The sequence below is a fragment of the Chiloscyllium punctatum genome, chromosome 9 (assembly GCF_047496795.1).
Source record: "Chiloscyllium punctatum isolate Juve2018m chromosome 9, sChiPun1.3, whole genome shotgun sequence".
Lineage (NCBI taxonomy): Eukaryota > Metazoa > Chordata > Chondrichthyes > Orectolobiformes > Hemiscylliidae > Chiloscyllium > Chiloscyllium punctatum.
The window spans coordinates 9315939-9335290 of record NC_092747.1 but is presented as its reverse complement, the minus strand read 5'-3'; the positions used below and the strand labels follow the sequence as shown (position 1 = coordinate 9335290).

General features: G+C 40.7%; 1 protein-coding gene across 1 annotated transcript in view; it reads right to left on the bottom strand.

Moving 5' to 3' along the window:
* Positions 1-19352, bottom strand: part of acer3 (alkaline ceramidase 3) — a 202090-nt gene that overhangs the window by 6162 nt on the left and 176576 nt on the right. The window contains exons 9-10 of the mRNA XM_072576842.1: positions 14671-14778; positions 8796-8841 (exon numbers count right to left, since the gene is read on the bottom strand). Of these exons, the coding sequence (XP_072432943.1) occupies positions 8796-8841; positions 14671-14778 (154 nt within the window). The remainder of the gene's footprint in view (positions 1-8795; positions 8842-14670; positions 14779-19352) is intronic.

Sequence of the window (19352 nt, the reverse complement as noted above, 5' to 3'; positions counted from 1 at the left end):
TGGTTTCTGTTGCTGCTCGAGTTCATCCGTGTAAATGGAGACCAGCACAGCCTTATGCTACCATCAGGACCTTCATGTACTTTATTTGGTGGCCATTAGTATTATACCTGTCCGAGAGCAAGGGATGCCAATATTGGGTGCAGCAAACTATTTCTAACAGCACTAACCTCCTTGCTGAGCAAAACAATTCAAAACGTGTTTATGAAAAAAATCTCCAAGTAAAATACAGCACAGCTCAGAAAAAGATGCTTTGACTGAGACAAGTATGGAGTGTCAGGTGGAGTTCTCCATTAATGGAACATATGAACAAGGAATAAGTAGAGTAGGCCATTCAGCCCTTCAAACCTGCTTCACCATTCCTTCACCTCAACTCTATAATCCTGTATATCCCCAATGTCTTTCATCCCCCTGGTAATCAAGAATCTATCACCTCTGCCTTAAAAGTATTTAAAGATTCTGCATCTTCTGCCTTTTGAGGAAATGAATTCCAAAGATTAACAACCCTCAGAGAAAAAAAATTACTTAATCGCTGTCCCCTTATCTTGAAACAATGGCTCCTATTTCTAGATTGGCCCACAAGAGGAAACATCCTTTCAACATCCACCCAGTCAAATCGTCTCAGGATATTTTGTTTCAATTGAGAAGATCTGGGGGTTGGTACTGGGAGCAATTCCTGTGCATAAACAGTAACATTCCATGTCAGTGACTTAGTGTCTAAACTGATGAAAAGCCGCAGGCTCGAAACATTAAACCTATTCCTTGTTCCAAAATGCAGCAGGACCTGCTGAGTAGTCCCAGCATTTGTGTGATCTGAAGATGGGTCACCAGACCAGAAACTTTAACTCTGACTTCTCTTCACAGATCTGCTGAGATTTTCCAGCAAGTTTGGTTTCTGTTCCAGTAGTTTTCATCCTCATTTCAGTTTCCCAGCGTCTACACTTTATCTCAATGAAAGTCATGGAAAGCTTATGAAACAAAATAAAACCCTGCTAAAACAAATATGTGGATTTGAGGCAGATTCGTATTATTCCTAAATATTTTACTGCTGCAAACTAGCTGTAGGTGGCAGTAGTCGGAATCGGGGGGTGGGGGGGGGGAAGGTGGGGGAGGAGAGGAGGGGTGCGGCTCTCATTCGTCATCCCTGAACTTTGACCGTGGCAATCTCTGGCAGTTGCTGTACATTTCAACAAGGTATGTTTTTGCACTACTGTCACGTATAATACTTCAGGCAAACAGCATAGATAAGTTGAATGAACCCAAAATGTAAGGAATAAAGGATACACTAAGAGGTTAAACATGTGGATAAAGTTTATGTGGAACTAGACATTGGCATTGACCATTTGGCAAACATGACACTTTTCTAGACATTTTTAATCAAATTTGTCTGTACATGTTATGACATACCTCTTGAGCAGGACAGACTTGAAGCCAGGCCTCCTGGCTCAGAAATAGGGGCACTACCACTGCACCACATGAGCCCTATGAACCTAAATAATATGTAATAAACAGCCTCTGTATCTCATTACATTTGAATTAGCAATATCCAAACACCAACTGGCCTTAACGTTCTATTTCTTTCTGAATTATTAAAGCTGTTTGTGAATTCTTGTATTTCAGAGATCTCAGAAAACTGGCAAACACAATAGAGCAAAAATATTCAGAGTACACAGAAATTTGTATTCTGTGTTTTAACTTCCACATATTAAAAAAACTCCTGCCTCTAGCCACTGAGATACTAACTCCTGTTGGAGTACAAATGGACTGGCATCAGTGGCTCCTGCACGAAAAGGCAAGTAAGGAGTAAGGAATTTATGTAGCCTTGTCCACATCACTTAATACAGGAAGAACAGTAGGCTATTCAGTCTGATCCACCATTCGACTGGTTAAAATACATTTAAGCACAAGGAAATCCTTAGCTGAAGGGATTCTGCACAGCATGCTTTAACCAGAGTACAGCTGGACAAGTCCTGTTGGAACTTTCAGGTAAAGTGCACAAAATTCAGACATGCAGGAGTAACTACCACCATCAATAAATCTGGAGCACCAAAACATTCAGAAATAATGTGAGCCTGCCTTAAGGTTTGTCGTCATTGTTTTGGTCATTATTTTCTAAGATTGAGCCCTTTTATTAAACTGTCCGTTGTAACATCCCAGCAAATTCCATCAGCGTGATTCCTGGAGAATTGTGAAAGCAAATATTATGAATTATGGTTATACTCCCTAGAATTTAGAAGGATTAAGTTTTCAAGATATTAAGAGGAACAAGTAAGGTAGTGTTAGGAAGGTGTTTTATTAATTCAGAATATGGACATGCATCTGTATCTTGGACCTTTTGGGAAAAACTACTTTGCAAAGCAAAGAAAACTGCTACAGGAAAAAAAAAGCATTTGCAGAATACATGCTGTTCTATTGAGCAATCAAGTTTACAAAACTTTCAGACAGACCACAGACCCGGATTGTGGTCGCATAAATCTATTGGATTTGAAAACATATGGTCAGAGAAATATCTTGCCTGGGGAAACAACCTTTGTCCTCTCTCATTTTCCCCAAAACCCTGATCATCAGAAAGACAGTTGAAAATCTCTGGAAGGCCTAAGCATCACCTCATTTTAAAGGAGGATTCTAAATCGATACCACTGTATCCAGAAAAACAAGTTCAGTGATCCATAATTGATCCAAGAAGAGACACAATGCCAACTTTGGCTCCAGACCAACATTTGTATGATGGCGAATAATTCTTATTCCTGAATTTAACTGTTACTTAGTCAAAGTACTTTTAAGATAAAGGTCTGCATGTTTCTATATTACTTTATGCTGGATGTTATTTTTTCGAGCAGTATACCTATCTACACAAGTTAAAGCTTTTGTTAATATCCTTTGCAACTTTGCTTGAACACATTTTGTTTGCAGTAAACTGGCTCTTAATCTTTTTTGCAAGGTTTGTAGTTCAGGTTGAGGTTTGTCCTACGTAGTGTTTGTCGTAATACAGTCTGCAGATTCCTCAAGAACAAACCACGATAGGCAGACCAAACACAGCCAGAAACCCTAACCCCTTACCATACATCAAAGAAGTTTCAGAAATGACAGCCAGACTCCTAAGACCCCTCAGAATCCTAGTAGCACACAAACCCACCAACACTTTCAAACAAAAACTAACAAACTTAAAAGACCCAGTACAACCCATGGACAAAACCAAGGTCGTCTACAAAATTCCATGCAAGGACTGCCACAAACACTACGTAGGACAAACAGGAAGAAAGTTAGCCACCGGGATACATGAACATCAGCTAGCCACAAAAAGACATGACCCACTCTCCCTCGTAGCCCTACACACGGAAGAAAAAAACCCACCATTTCGACTGGGACAACACATCTATCCTGGGACAGGCTAAGCAAAGACATGCCAGAGAATTCCTAGAGGCCTGGCACTCCAACCACAACACCATAAACAAACACATAGATCTAGATACCATCTATCAACCCCTCAGAAAACGAACAGGAAATGACATCACCACAAACCCCAGGAACCCCATCCAAACATATAAATAGAAAGCAGGAGACAACAGCTTCGCTTCACTTGGAGGTTGCCACTGATGATGTTACCTAGCCAGGTAATGAAATGTCTGGATGTCAAACCTACAGCTCAGCGAGCAAACCTTCACCCTGGCTCTTTATCTGTTAATTAAGAATCCGGACTGACTAATTCTAAGATGCAAGTGAGGACTGCAGATGCTGGAGATTAGAATCAAGATTAGAGTGGTGCTGGAAATGCACAGCAGGTCAGGCAGTATCTGAGGAGCAGGAAAATCGATGTTTCAGCCTTTCCCAATGAAGGGCTTTTGTCCAAAATGTCGATTTTCCTGCTCCTCGGATGCTGGATGCGCATTTCAGACACCACTCTAATCTTGACTAATTCTGATATTATATATAATTGAATATGAGATATATTCAATATATATACTATATCTAATTAGTAATATTACCTTTTAAAATACAATCTTTCTGATCAGTGGAGGAGTGGGATACGGAGAGGAATCAGGAGACAGTGAGGTCTGCAGATGCTGGAGATCAGAGTTGAGAATATGTTACTGGAAAAGCACAGCAGGTCAGGCAGCAACCGAGGAGCAGGAAAATCGAGGTTTCGGGCAAAAGCCCTTCATCAGGAAGCCTGATGAAGGGCTCAGGCCCAAAATGTCAATTTTCCTGCTCCTCGGATGCTGCCTGACCTGCTGTGCTTTTCCAGCAACACACTCTCAATGGAGAGGAATCAGTTTATCGCTGCTCAGATTTAAGCTTGAGATTAAATTTATTTCCAATGGTTGGGCAGTCTAAGGCAACCTGTTACAGCCAAATCTGAGGCTGTCGAGGAATGTAAAGGAGAAAAAGGTAGGGATGCTGGCAATCATTTTCAATTCCCCTTTGATCACAGGAGAGGTGCCAGAGGACCGCAGGACAACCAACTTGGTACCATTATTCAAGAAGGGGGGGAAAATGATATATCAAGAAACCAGTCAGTCAGTCTAACCTCGGTGGTAAGGAAACTACTAGAAGCAATTCTAGTATTAACCTCCCAGAATTAACCTGCACTTGGACAGGCAAGGATTAATTAAGAACAGTCAGCATGGTTTTAAGGCGAGGTCAATCCGAACAATTTGATCGAACTTTGTGAAGAGGTAGATGAGGATAATTAGATTAGGATGATGCAATGTATTAAAGTAGTCTGCTTGGACTTCAATAAAACTTTTGATAAGGTGCGCCTGCTCCAGAGGTGTGTAATAATATTTCTGAACAGGTTGATTAGAAAATAGTTTAAAAATCTCACCAAGTATTACCAGTATTCACTGATCTATGTTTGCTGCGGGACTAAGAACATCTTGATTTTGGTATTCTCGTTCTTGTTTACAACCCATGGCTTTGCCCCTCCCTATCTCTGTCATCTCCAGCTTCAAAGATTTAAGAGGTTTTTTTATGCTCATTTGATTCTGCCCTTTCGTGCATCTCACAGAATCATGGAATCCCTACAGTGCAGAAGCAGGCAATTTGACCCATCGAGCCCACACTGACCCTCTGAAGAGACCCAGCCCTACCCAATCCCTAAAACTCTGCACTTCCCATGGCTAATCCACCTAGCCTGACTGCACATCCCTGGACACAATGGGCAATTTTGGCATGGTCAATCCACCCAGCCTGCACATCTTTGGACTGTGGGAGGAGGCCAAAGCGTCCTGAGGAAACCCTTGCAGATATGGAGGGAACTGTGCGGGCTCCACACGGACACTTGCTGAAGGTTGGAGTTGAACCCGGTCCATGGTGCTGTGAGGCAGCAGTGCTGGCTACTGAGCCACCATGCTGCCCCTCTGATCTCTAAAATCTGATTTTAATTGCCTCAACATTAGTGGGTGTGTCTTCAGTTGCCTAAGACCTAAGTTCTGTACTACTTTCTCTATCCTCCTTCATATCTGGAACTTGCTTTCCACCTTTGAAGATTCTTCTTTGGCCAAGCTTTTGATCATCAGACCTAAATATTTCCATATGAGCTTTGCTGAGGTATTTGATTTATAGTATTCCAGTGAAGTACATTTATATTTTCAATCTAATAAAACATACCACGTTGCTGGAAGTAGCAGTTATTGTTACTTGGGTATTACTAGTGGTGTCTAAAGACACAAGTGAAGCATTTTATATAAGGCATATTGTAGTTGTAAACTATGTAAAGCATATTTAGCGTTAAAGCATATTATATGTAAACCATGTTGAATTTCAAATCTCATTGACATCTCTGATTATACAAACCTATCAAATATGTAACTCATTGGATTTTGATTAATAAAACCTGTACCATAAATATTTTAAATTGGTTGAAGAGTCATAGAGGCATACAGCACGGAAATAGACCCTTCAGTCCAACTTGTCCACGCCGACCAAGTTTCCTAAACAGCACGGTGACTCAGTGGTTAGCGCTGATGCCTCACAGCGCCAGGAAGCCGGGTTCGATTCCTGCTTCTGGCAACCATCTCTGTGGAGTTTGCACATTCTCCCTGTGTCTGCTTGGGTTTCCTCCGGGTGCTCAGTTTCATCCCACAGTCCAAAGATGGGCTGGTTGGGTGAATTGGCTATGCTAGTTTGCCCATAGTGTTCAGAGATGTGTAGGTTAGGTACATTAGTCTGGGGTAAATATAGAGTAGGGGAGTGGGTCTGGGTGGGTTACTCTCTGGAGTGTTGGGCCTGTTTCCACACTAGGGACTCAATGATTTTAAACTAGTCCCAATTGCTTACATTTAGCCGATCTCCTGCTAAATGTTTCCTATACATGTTATCTCCAAATGTCTTTTAGATGTTGTACATTTACTACTTCTTCTAGCAGTACATTCCACATACTAACCACCCTCTGTGTGAAAGTTGCCCCTCAGGTCACTTTTTAAATCTTAATCCTCTCACCCTAAAAATAGGCCCTCTCGTTTTCAACTTCCCTATCCTAGTGGAAATACCTTTGCTATTCACCTCATCCATGCCCCTCATGATTTCATACACCTTTATAAGGTCACCCCTCAACTTCCTATGTTCCAGTGAAAACTCCCAGCGTTGAGGTCCAGACCAAAAGAAAAGTTATCATAAAGAAAGTTTGAGGTAAAGGTGCCTCATTGCTTGAAGAAACTATACGGGTCTGATAGTATAATCGTCTTAATATATTTGTTTGAATATTCAATTTTCTTTTTCTTAAAAGGTACATTTGAAGATTGTGTCTAAATTTAGAGGAGAATTGTGTGATAAATATCTATACTTAGCACGTACTCTATGACATAGTACTCATACAGTAATCCAGAACTGATATTTTTAAAAAATTCGCAAGTATTGTAACATTATAGTCAAATGTGTAGCTTGTCAAGGATCCAAGAACAGATAACACCGTGGGGCAGCACAGTGACTCAGTGGATAGCACTGCTGCCTCACAGAACCAGGGACCCATGTTCAATTCCCACCTCGGGTGACTGTCAGTGTGGAATTTGCAAATTCTCCCTATGTCTGCGTGGGTTTCCTCCGGGTGCTCCGGTTTCCTCCCCACACTCCAAAGATGTGCAGGTCTGGTGAATTGGCCACAGTGTTAGGTGCATTAGTCTGGGGGAATGGGTCTGGGTGGGTTACTCTTCGGAGGGCGGTGTGGACTTGTTGGGCCGAAGGGCCTGTTTCCATACTGTAAATAATCTAATCTAATCTGACCCTTTTGGGAGACTGACAGTGAAGGTAAGAGTGCACAGGATGCAATGAAATTTGGCTAAACTGATTCAGAATCGGCTGCGTGGTAGAAAGCAGAGGGTGATGGTTGAGAGGTGATTTTCTGACTGGAAGCCTGTGCCCAGTGGGGTTCTGCAGAAATGAGTGTTAGGGCCCTTGCAATTTGTGGCATATATAAATGATTGAGACTTGAATATAGCAAAGTACACAGATGACATAAAACTGGTGGGTGGTAATTCATGAGGATGATAAACTTGGATTACAGGAAGATGTATATGGACTGATAAATGTAATGGAAATCAGTCCAGATAAGTGAGAGATTATGCACTTTGGGAAGATAAACAAGGCAAGGGAATACATGATGAATGGTAGCACCCTCTACAATGTTAAACCTGAGATCACAGCATCTGATGAAGGAGCAGCATTCCAAAAACTAATACTTACAAATAAACCTGTTGGACTATAACCCAGCATTGTGGGATTTTTAACTTCGTCCACCCCAGTCCAAAACCTCCACATCAAGTCTAAGATTGACAGAGTTTTTGCTAACTTCAAGGCTTCAATTGATATAGAAAAAGGTCAGTACAAGGGTTTAAGGCACAGAGCAATTAAATGACCTACTCCGTGCCCAATAAAAAGGATAGAGACACTTGGAAGGAGCAACAGGCATGCAGACTACTGGGCTAATGGTAAGATTCTTGGTAGTGTAGATGAGCAGAGATCTCTGTGTCCATTGTACATAGATCCTTGAAAATTGCCACCCAGGTTGATAGCGTTGTTAAGAAGGTATACTGTGTGTTAGCTTTTATTGACAGAGGGATTGAGTTTCGGAGCCATGAGGTCATGTTGCAGCTGTATAAAACTCTGGGTGCAGCCACACTTGGAATATCGCATACAGTTCTCTGACTGCCACATTATAGAAAGGATGTGGAAGCTTTGGAAAGGGTTCAGAGAAGATTTAGATTAGATTAGATTAGATTAGATTACTTACAGTGTGGAAACAAGTAGGATGTTGCCTGGTATGGAGGGGAGATCTTACGAGGAAAGGCTGAGGGACTTGAGGCTGTTTTTATTAGAGAGAGAAAGTTGAGAGCTGATTTAATTGAGACATGTAAGATAATCAGAGGGTTAGATAGGGTGGACAGCGACAGCCTTTTTGCTCAGATAGTGATGGCTATCACGAGGGGAAATAGCTTTAAATTGAGGGGAGATAGATATAGGACAGATGTCAGAGGTAGTTTATTTACTCAGTATAGGGGCGTGGAACACCCTACCTACAACAGTAATAGACTCGCCAAATTTAAGAGCATTTAAATGGTCATTGGATAAACATATGAATGAAAATGGAACAGTGCAGATTAAATGGGCTTCAGATTGGTTTCACAGGGGTTGGCGCAACATCGAGGGCTGAAGAGCCTGTGCTACGCTGTAATGTTTCATTTGTATCTTTATGTGTAGAGAAACCATTCTTCCTCTGTTTCATTACAATATGACCTTATCTTACAAAAAACCTCAACTTTAACGTATAGCCACCAATATACATATGAACAGTTTTGGCTTACCTTCACTTTAGGTCTGTATTTCAAATATAGAGTTCTTGTATACATACTGAAAATAAAAAGTAATTTTGATCAGAATTAACATTACATGATTACCAGCTGATATCTGTGACAATTACATTACAGTACAATTGCAATACTGTCTAACCCAAACCAGTTTAAGTGGTTAAATATTCACATTCATGTGCACCAGGGCTATGAAGAAATACAAGTTGCAAAACAAGTATCCAAATCTCCAACTTCCGTTTACTCCTCTTTTGAAATCCTGGCATGCAGGGACATTGTTCCATGGCAAGGAATGGCACAGGAGTAGGCCAGTCAGCCCATCAAGATTGCCCTGCTATTCAATGTAATTGTGGCTGATTGAACACTTCCATATCTTCCACTTGCCCTCTACATCCTCAAACAACATTGTCAATCAGAAATCTATCAACCAATCTCTACTTTGAACATAAGTAAAGACTGAGCCTCCATAAACCTCTGTGGAAAAGAATTCCAAAGGTTCGCAACCCTCTGAGTAAAATCATTTCTCCAGACCTCGGTGATATTCTCCTTCTTAAAATAAAAACCGATGACCCCTGGTTTTAGCCTCTCTAATCAGGTGAGTTGTATTTTGCGCAATCTATGTCTCTGCACATTCTGGCACTCTCCATGTCATCAGGATGATGCATTTACAGGTATTTAAACATCGGATGAATCCAAATTCATTTGCTGAATGAGACACCAAACTGAGGTCCCATCTGCCTTCTCAGATGGGTGTAAAATATCACATGACGTTTGCTTTGAAGACAACCAGTGGAGATCTTGTGTGTTCAGGTTAATATTTATCTTCAATCTATGTCAGCAAAGAAAAAAACTATTCTGATCATTCTCAGAGTGCTGTTGTGGGAGGTTACTCTCCTCAGATTGGTTGCTTATCTCCCACATTACAAAATAACAACAGTACTTTATAAAGCACTTTGAGATATTCAGGGGCTGAGAGACATGCTTGATGAATACAAGCATTTTTTAAATATGGTGATATTCCATTTGGGATGGGCCACAGATGTTGATCTTGCCAGCTACGCCTATATCCATGAACAAATAACCAAAAAAAAATCCATTGGTGTTTCATCTCATTGAAATTGTTGAGAAATTGTTGGAGCACAATAGCCAGGCCTGCCCATACATGTGCAGAACAGTCACTGTGTTTGAACAACATTACCTATCAATCATATTGCTCACATTTTAATTTCTGACTAGTACAGTAGGGGTGCTTTGCATGATTAAAGTCATGAATTTAACAACTGCTTTTCCCAACCTCAAAATGCTCCAAAATGCTTAACAGAAAATATGATATGTAGCGTAGTCACGGTTGTCAAGTGTGGTACATGGGTGCACAAGTTACTTTCACTGAAATTCAATTGTTAATAATTAAGAAGGTGTGACCCTCTGCCAGCATTTTAAAAATTATCCCTCCACCAACTTTGACACAGAAAAGCAACTGAGCTGCGCAGAGAGTTGAAAAGAGCTGCAAAGGACACAGACATAGCAGAAAAGTAAATGAAACAAGGTTAAAGACAAAACCACTGCCATGAATTGCAATCAAGGATGTTGCTTTATAATCTGAGAGCTGAAAACAATTCTCCAAGCATCTCCTCCCCAGGATGGCAGCAAAACATGGATAAACTTGTGCCATAAACTCAAAACGGTTCCACCCCTTCTCAGCTTCATCGTTTTTTCTACACTTGCGCTCTTGCTCCTAGATTACACCCACAAGTTCAATACACCATTTGCAACTAGCAAAATAAAATTTGTCAGAATGACAAGCCAATTCCTTCCTGAGTGCATTCAAAACATAACCCCATTTAATTAGTACACATTCCTTTTCATTTTTCTTAGTTTCTCACAGTCTAAATCTGACCCTGCGCATGACTCCGAGGTCACAGTCTGGCATTTTGACTCCAACCATTTCTTTGCTATGTGCCCCCTGATCCCTGCCTTTGACAGACTGTTTTATAAACATTGTTAAAAAATGAATTTATTCCAGTCTCTTGTTCCAAAGTCAGCCATGCAGAATGAATTAATAGCGTATTTCACTTGGCATTAGCAAACATATAAGCCAAATGCGCAGCAGCATAACTATCAACAGCAAGAGAATATCAGTCATCCTGTAACACCTCTGTACCCAGAATCAAAAAAGTAATGTTCCCATCTCCTACATCACTGTGCTCCATCTCAAATCACCCATGAAAGAAATAAGAATCCAAATTTATAACATACCTTTTGCAACCTCAAAATATCCCAGTTTTCCTTCAATAGTGCCATGGGGTATCTTCCTTTGAACTTAATGGCCTGAAGGGGCTTTAATTTAACCTTCATCTGAAAGCCAGCGCAGTTGACAGCACAGAACTCCCTCGGTACTGCATTGGAATGTCAGCCTTGATGACAGCAAGTTTAAAATCCAATCTTCTGAAGAAGGGGTGAGAGAGTGCTACCACTTAACCATAGTCGACATCTTTATCAAGACCGGCTACTACATAAATGCATTTCTGAATTTTAAAAAATCGAATCAATGACATATTTCTGTAGCGCTTGATATCTCATCTCAGCAGAGGAGCATTTAGCTTAACTTTAAGGTTTCCAACTGAGTCCCTCTGCCAGCATGCTGAATGTCTCTAGTTCTCTTGGGGTGGAGTGAGTGAATTTTTTGTTTTCTAATTTCTAACCTGTTGATAAAATTTCTAACATTTGGTGTTCTCTGTGCCCATGTTAAGTAGGTCTTTTCATGGCAGCATTTCATTATTTTGTGAACTGCTTGAAGTTTCAACCGCAAACATTCATTGCTAGTTTTGACTTATAACTGAAAGAGAACGAACAAAACAGAAGCTGAGAAATAAAATTCAAGCCAACATTGGAAGCCATGTCTCAACTGGTTACATCCTTACAGTACAGTTACAACATTGGCATCTACCCACCTATATGAAAACTGCCCAAGTATGTCCCATACACAAAACGCAGGACAAATCCAACCTGGCCAATTACCATCCTGTCAATCTACTCACAATCATCAGTAAAGTGATGGATGGTGTCATCGACAGAGCTATCAAGCAGCATCTGCTCAGTGCTGCCCGGTTGTGTTCTGCCATTCAGCTCCTGACCTCATTATAGCCTTGGTTCTAAATGGACAAAACAGCTGAATTCCAGAGGTGAGGTGACAGTGTCAGCCCTTGACATCAAGCTGCACTCAACCAAGTGTGGCATCATAGAAGCCTAGCAAAATTGGAATCAATGGAACTGGAATCAGGGGCAAACTCTGTTGGATGCAGCCATACCTGGCACATAAGATAGTTATGTTCCTGGAGGCCAGTCATCTCAACTCCAAGACATTTCTGCAGGAGTTCTACAGGATAGCATCTTAGGTGACCTGGTTCGTTCATGACCTTTCCTCTGTCATAAGATCAGAAGGGAGGATATTCGCCAATGATTGCACAATGTGCAACACCATTCGCAATTCAGATACTGAAGCAATTAATTTTCAAATGCAAGATGATCAGGAAACTATCCAGGCTTAGGCTGACAAGTGGCAAGTAACATTCATTTCATACAAATGCCAGGCAATGACTGTTATCAGTAACAGTCAATCTAACCATCACCGCCCCTTAACATTTAATGGTGTTATCATCAGTGAATCTCCCTGTATCAATACGTGGGGGTTACTATCACCCAGAAACTTGACTTGCTATATAAATACAGTCGCAACATGTGCAGGTCAAATGCTAGGCATATTGGAGTAACTAGTCTCCTGACTCCCAAAAGCCTGTTACAAGGCACAAGTCAGGAGTGTGATGAAATACTCCCAATTTGCTTGGATAAGTGCAGCTCCAACTACACTCCAGAAGCTTTGTACCTGCCAGCACAAAGCATCACATCCATCAGCATCCACTCCCCCCACCACTGATGTTCAGTAGCTGTATGGTTTACCATCTACAAAATGCATTGCAGAAATTCACCAAGCCTCTTTGTAAATCATCTTTCAGATCCATGACCACTTGCATCGAGAAGGGCAAGGGCTGTTGATGCATAGGAACACCACAACCTGCAAGATCACCCTCCTGACTTGGAAATATATTGCCGTCCCTTCACTGTCACTGGGTCAAAATCCTGGAATTCCCTTGCCAAGGACATTGTGAGTCAACCCACAGCAGATGGACTGCAGCAGTTCAAGGCAGCTCGCTACCATCTTCTCAAGGGTATATGAATAGGAAGAGTTTAGAGGGATAGGGACCAAATGCTGGCAAATGGAACGAGGTCAGATTGAGAAGTCTGGTGGGCATGGAAGAGTTGGACTGGAAGGGCCTGTCTCCTTGCTGTATAATTCTATGACTCTATAACTAGAGACGGCCAATATATGCTGACCCAGCCAGTGATGCGCCCATCCTACAAGTGAAAAATCCTTACTTTATCAAGAATCAGTATTAATTGTAAAGGTGTCCTTGAAATGTGGCAAGTAGTTTTTCACCTTATGTCAAAGCATTAAAAAGGAAAGTTTCCAGAGAAGAGTGGTTAGTTAGAGCAGGTCAGTTACAAGTCTTTGAGGCAAAGTCATAAAGAGACCTAAAGCAATTGGATTTATTTTCATTGGAGAAATACAGCAATTAGAGGAGATGGATTACAGAGTTTACAAAACAATTAAAGGTATAGAAGGGCTGATGTAAACAAGCTTTAGAACGTGGATAATGTATTTGTTTTCCCATCCTGTGCTCAAAGTTCATCAAGCTTCTTGAACAGAGAGAGATTAGATTTTTCTTCTGTAAGCAAATAGCTAAAATGGAATAAACATTCAGAGACAATGGTCAGCTTTTTAAAATACCATTGAGTAGGCACCTGGAGATTGTTCTTAAGATGTAGGCCATCTGACTGGCCAGCTTCTATTGCTTCTCCTTAACTGCCTGGAAGAGGTGGAGATAGGCTGTCTCTGTAAATAGCTGCAGTTCCCGGGCTATAAGTTCATGTTTCATTCTTCCAAGAAAGGCAAGCAAAAGAGCTTGGTGTTTCTTAAAAGTAAGAAATTCAACAGGTGGTGTTGTGGGAGGAACACTCACTATTTGATGTTCGGATTAAACAGAATTGACAGGCTGGCCTTTCCTGAATTAATTATTTTTCTTCTCAGTTAAAAACTACACCTGATTGACACGGGTAAATGGTTATGACATAATCCTTATCTGCGTCTCATGTTTATATATACATTCATTTCAAAACCGAGAAACTGGTTACTTTCTCTCTTCATTTGTGCTTTTAAGCAGAGTTTGAAGCGCTACTGCTTTTAAGCAAGCTTATTTCTGAAGCATTGAGGTACATTTATCGCAAGTCTGCAGGTGTGCATTTCAAACTCAAAAAATCCTCAAAACAATAGAACCTTTAGGAACAGGAAGGGACAACTAGGCAGAAGACCATCCCTTTTTGATAGGTCTATACTCTTTCCTGTGCATATTCATGTCTAACTCACCCTTTAGCCAACAGTCGCTGCTCATTTTGTTCTCTTTGGCTACTCTTTCTAAGGTATCATCTTTTGAATGCAAAGTTCTGGCTACATGTTTCACTTACTCCTAAGTGTTTCACCTCGACAAAGTACTTTTTGCTTGTTGATATAATGAATGCATAGATAACAAAGAACCCACACAAATACTTAACAGGCATTTTACCATCTTAGTTGCACCCAAACAGTGTGGTAGTAGGAACAAAATCCAGGCTTTAAAGCCACCGTGCTCTACCTCTTGGGTGAATCAACAAATGGATATCTGTATTTTCATAGGAGAAAGGAGCCAAAACATTGTTTTAAAATCATTTTGCATCTTTAAGAGAGACAGCGAGCCAAGTATATTGACATAAAGCCTACCTGAAAAGAATGTGTAAATAGGAGCCGAGGCCTGTTAGAATATGCCACCAAGCATGAAACTGTGTCACGGCACCTAGAATTTGGAATGGTAACTTTTGCCGGATATCCCTTAAGATAAAAAAAATATGAATTACACTTCAAAACCTGTCCAAAGATGTATATTACCATTATTAGCAATTTCAATGTCAAAGTTAGCAACTTACTTGGGGCAGTTCCATGGATGTCAGTGGTTCTTTCATCAAGTAGCCCATTAAGGTTGCCCATGAGTTACAATAACAGGTTCAACGTTTTGGCCAAGACAATCTGTGTCCTCACCCAACATCCCCACACACACATTCCAGCAATTATCAAGCAAGTTGGATATTGGAACAGAGAGTAAAGTTTCAAAATTTGGTGATGATACAAAACACTGAATCTATTGTAATGAGATATCGAGAAGCTTCCAGAATGGATAGACAAGTGACATGTGGGAGTTTAACACAGAGGTGTTGCATTTTAGCAGAAGGAAATACACAAATTGGCAGAGACACAATGTATCACATGGCTTTCTTTTTGCTGTAATAATTCTATGATTCTAGACTTCATTGTTTAATCATTAAACAGCATGCAAGAACCGAGGGATCTGGTCGTCAGAACACGCATATGCAATTATTGTAGGAAGGGTTGGGTGTTGTGAATAGTTGGCAAAACAGAGGGATCTTGGGCTGCATAAGTAGAGATATTGGGTACAAAAACAGGTTAATCAAAAACTTTTATAAAGGTCTACAACTGGAGTATTGCATTCAGCTTGGCCACCACATTTTAGGAAGCACATTTCTTGATGGGATGAAAAGGAGGTCCAATCAAATACTTCCAGAGATGAGGCATTTTAGACACAAGGGTAGATGGAAGTTGGGATTGCTCTCATTGCCACAAAGAAAATTGAGGGGAGATTTTATAGAATTATGCAAGATTATGGTTTCTTTTTCTACTTGATTTAAGAAAGCTTGTCCTATCATTAGGATACAAGAACTAGGGTCAGAGATTAAATGCTTTTGGCAAGAGATGCAGATGGGTGCATGGGAAGGAAGAAATTGGATATAAAATTAACTTAAAACTAGCACACAGATGATGATGGTATTGGGTTACTTTACAGACTGGAGGCTTATAACCAGAGGTGTGCCACAAGGATCAGTGCTGGGTCCACTGCTTTTCATAGTTTATATAAATGATTTGGATGTGAATATAGGAGATGTGGCTAGAATGTTGCAGATGACACCAAAATTGGTGATGTAGTGGACTATGAAGAAGATTTATCTTGGAGTACAACTGGACCTTGTTCAGATGGGACAATGGACAGGAAGTAACAGATAGAGTTTAATTTAGCTAAGTATTTTGGTTAGGCAAAGCAGGGTAGGACTTAGACAGTTAATGGTAGGTCCCAGGGAGTGTTGCCAAATAAAAAGACCGAGGGGTGCAGGTGCATATTACCTTGAAAGTGGAGTTGCAGGTAGATAGGATGGTGAAGACGACGCTTGGGATGTTTACCTTTTTAGGTCAGAGCACTGAGTATAGGAGTTGGAATGTTATTTTGCAGCTGTACAGGACACTGGTGAGGCCACTTTTAGAATACGATGTACAATTCTAGTCACCCTTCTTTAGAAAGGATGTTGTTAAGCCTGAGAGGGTGCAGAAAAAATTTATAAGGATGTTGACAGAACTGGAGTGTTTGAGTTGTAGGGAGAGGCTGAACAGATTGGGGCACCTCTGCAGCTTCAGAGGTGACCTCTGAGGTTTATAAAATTATGAGGGACATGGACAGTGTGGTCTTTTTTCTCGGGTGGGAGAGTCCAAAACTAGAGGGGATGAGTTTAAGATGAGAGGGGAAAGATTTGAAAGGGACCTAAGGGGCAACTGCATCCACACAGAGAGTGGTGTGTGTATGGAATGAGATGCCAGAGGAAGTGGTGGAGGCTGTTACAAATACAACATTTAAAAGGCATCTGGATGGCTACAAGAAGGGTTTAGAGGCATATGAGTTGGATCAAAGGGTTTGTTTCCATGTTGTATGATTCTAAAAAACAGAGTGTAGACATGACAAAGAACCTTTAAAACAAGAATGATGATCAATGATTTCAAAAGGAAATTGGGTGGGCCACCGAGGAAATTAAATTTGCAGAGCCACAGGAATGCAGCATCACAATGGGATGGACTGACTGAATTGTTTTACAGAGAACTGGCACAAACTCAGTGGGATATAAAAGTCTCCTTAGATATGTATCTGACTCCATAGAAATCAACAGATTCCTTCACTTGAGGGTATTGAAGCCAATTCCACCTGCAGTGACTACACTGACTAAGGGGAGGTAATGGTGCAGTGGTTATGTCACTGGATTATATCAGGCAAATCTTCTGACAAAGTGAACCTAAATTCCATCACAGAAGATGACGAAATCTGAAATCAATTTTAAAAACTGGAAATATAAAGCTAGCATAATAGTAACCAAGTCAACTGTCATAAAAACCCCCTTTGGTTCACTAATATCCTTTATCGAAGAAAAGTCTGTCATCCCTAACTTGCCTGGATTATGTGTATCCAGTCATAGAGCAATGTGATTGAGAATTGATGGTCCTCTGAGCAATTAGGGACAAAAAAATAAATGCCCATGTGAAACGAACAAATAAAAAAATTTAGCCTAAATCTTTCTGGTACATATGACCAATTACCAGAACAAAAAAAAAGATGTCAAATCTTTGGGAACAATTAATTTCTCAAAGTAAAGAATCTTTGTGCAATGAAGTTAACGCTTTATCATGTCCCCTTCTAATTTTCCATTTCTATTCTGTTAACTTTAACTCTTCCAGTAGTTGAAAGGACCATCTTTAGGGAAGGATGAACATCTGGTGCATTTCCAATATTCACTGACGTTTGAAAAATTGCCCATGAGCAGATCACATTCCTTATAAGGCCTGAATGTATAATAACCTCTTGGGTGAAGCACTCGCAACTGATCTCAGCCCAAACTCATGCTGGAGGACAAGGAAGGAGAAAGTTGCTGAGAAAGGTCTAAACATTTCAAGAAAAATTCATAGATTACCTTCGGGATTACATATCATACAAACATAGCACAAAAAGGGGCCATTTGCCTCATCTTATTTGTTTCAGCTCTTTAGATAGAGATGACCAATCAGCTCTACTTCTTTGCCTGTTCCTAACGGATATGCTTTTTTTAAAAACATCTCTTCTTAATCATATCTTTCGAGAAATTTCCCATCAACAATTCAGCCAATATGTTACTCCTCATCATAAATCAGAGAGGGAAAACTTCACATCTACTGCCCCAGGTCACTTTCCTAATTACTGTAAATGACCGTCATTACTTTTAATAATAAAAGTAAAAAGAGCAGGAGATGACCTATGGTCATAGCTGATGTTGGGATTCAACTCCACATTATTCCATTCTCAATCACGGATGGTCCATTTTCTATTCCAGTGTTAAGAATGTTCAATATATTTAATAAAAAATTGAGGGGACAGTGGTGGAAGGGTAATATCACTGGACTCGTAATCCAGTCACCCAGGCTTTTGCGCTAGGTTAATGGCTCAAATCCAGCATGGAAGTTGGAGGATTTTAAATTGCATAATTATTGTGGTCATCATTATAAGATCCTATCGAGTGTTCAATAATGCCCTCTGGGAAAGGAAATCTGGTTTGGCCTGTTTGTAACTCCAAACACTCAGTGATGCAGTTGACTCTAAAGTAGCCAGTAAGTCACTCAGTTCAAGAACAATTAGGGATAGGCAATAAATGCTGGCCTTGCCAGTACCATCCACATCCCATAAATGAATAAAATTTAGTGATGATACATCCACCATCCTCTCAAATAGAGGATTTCAAAGATTCACAACCCTTTGAGTGAAGGGAGTTCTCACCTTAGTCCGAACTGATTGGGCCTTTGTGTAAAATAGTGCTGGTTCTCGAATGATCTAGCCAGGGGAACATTTCAGCAGCTAAGTCCATTAATAATCTTGAACGTTTCAACGAGAGCTTATAAACACATTTTGTAGAATCTCTACAGTGTGGAAACGGGCCCTTTGGGGTCCACATCGACCCTCCGAAAAGTAACCTACCATGACCTATTCCCCTACCCTATTACTCTACATTTCCCCTGACTAACATACCTAATCTACACATCCCTGGACACTATGGGCAATTTAGCTTGGCCAAATCACCTAACCTGCTTATCTTTAGACTGTGGGAAAAAAGCGGAACACCTGGACAAAACCCACGCAGACACGAGTAGAATGTACAAACTCCACACAGACAGTCGCCTGAGGCTGCAATCAAACTGGCGTCACTGGTGCTGTGAGGCAGCAGTGCTAACCACTGAGCCACCATGCCACCCAAGAGCTCTTTATAGATGAACCTGACTCCAGTTACCAAGCCAGCAACGTTCACTGTACTGACTCCAATGCAAGTATATCCTTCCTTTTCAATTACCAAATTTATACCCCTCAGCCAGAGGGTGGTGAATCTGTGGAACTGGTGTGTATTTAAGACAGGGAGAGATAGACTCTTGATTAGTAAGCAAATCAAAGGTTACAGGAGCAGGAGAATGGGGTTGAGAAATATAACAGCCATGATCGAATGGTGAAACAGATCTAATGAGCTGAATGGCCTAATTCTGATCCTATATTTTAC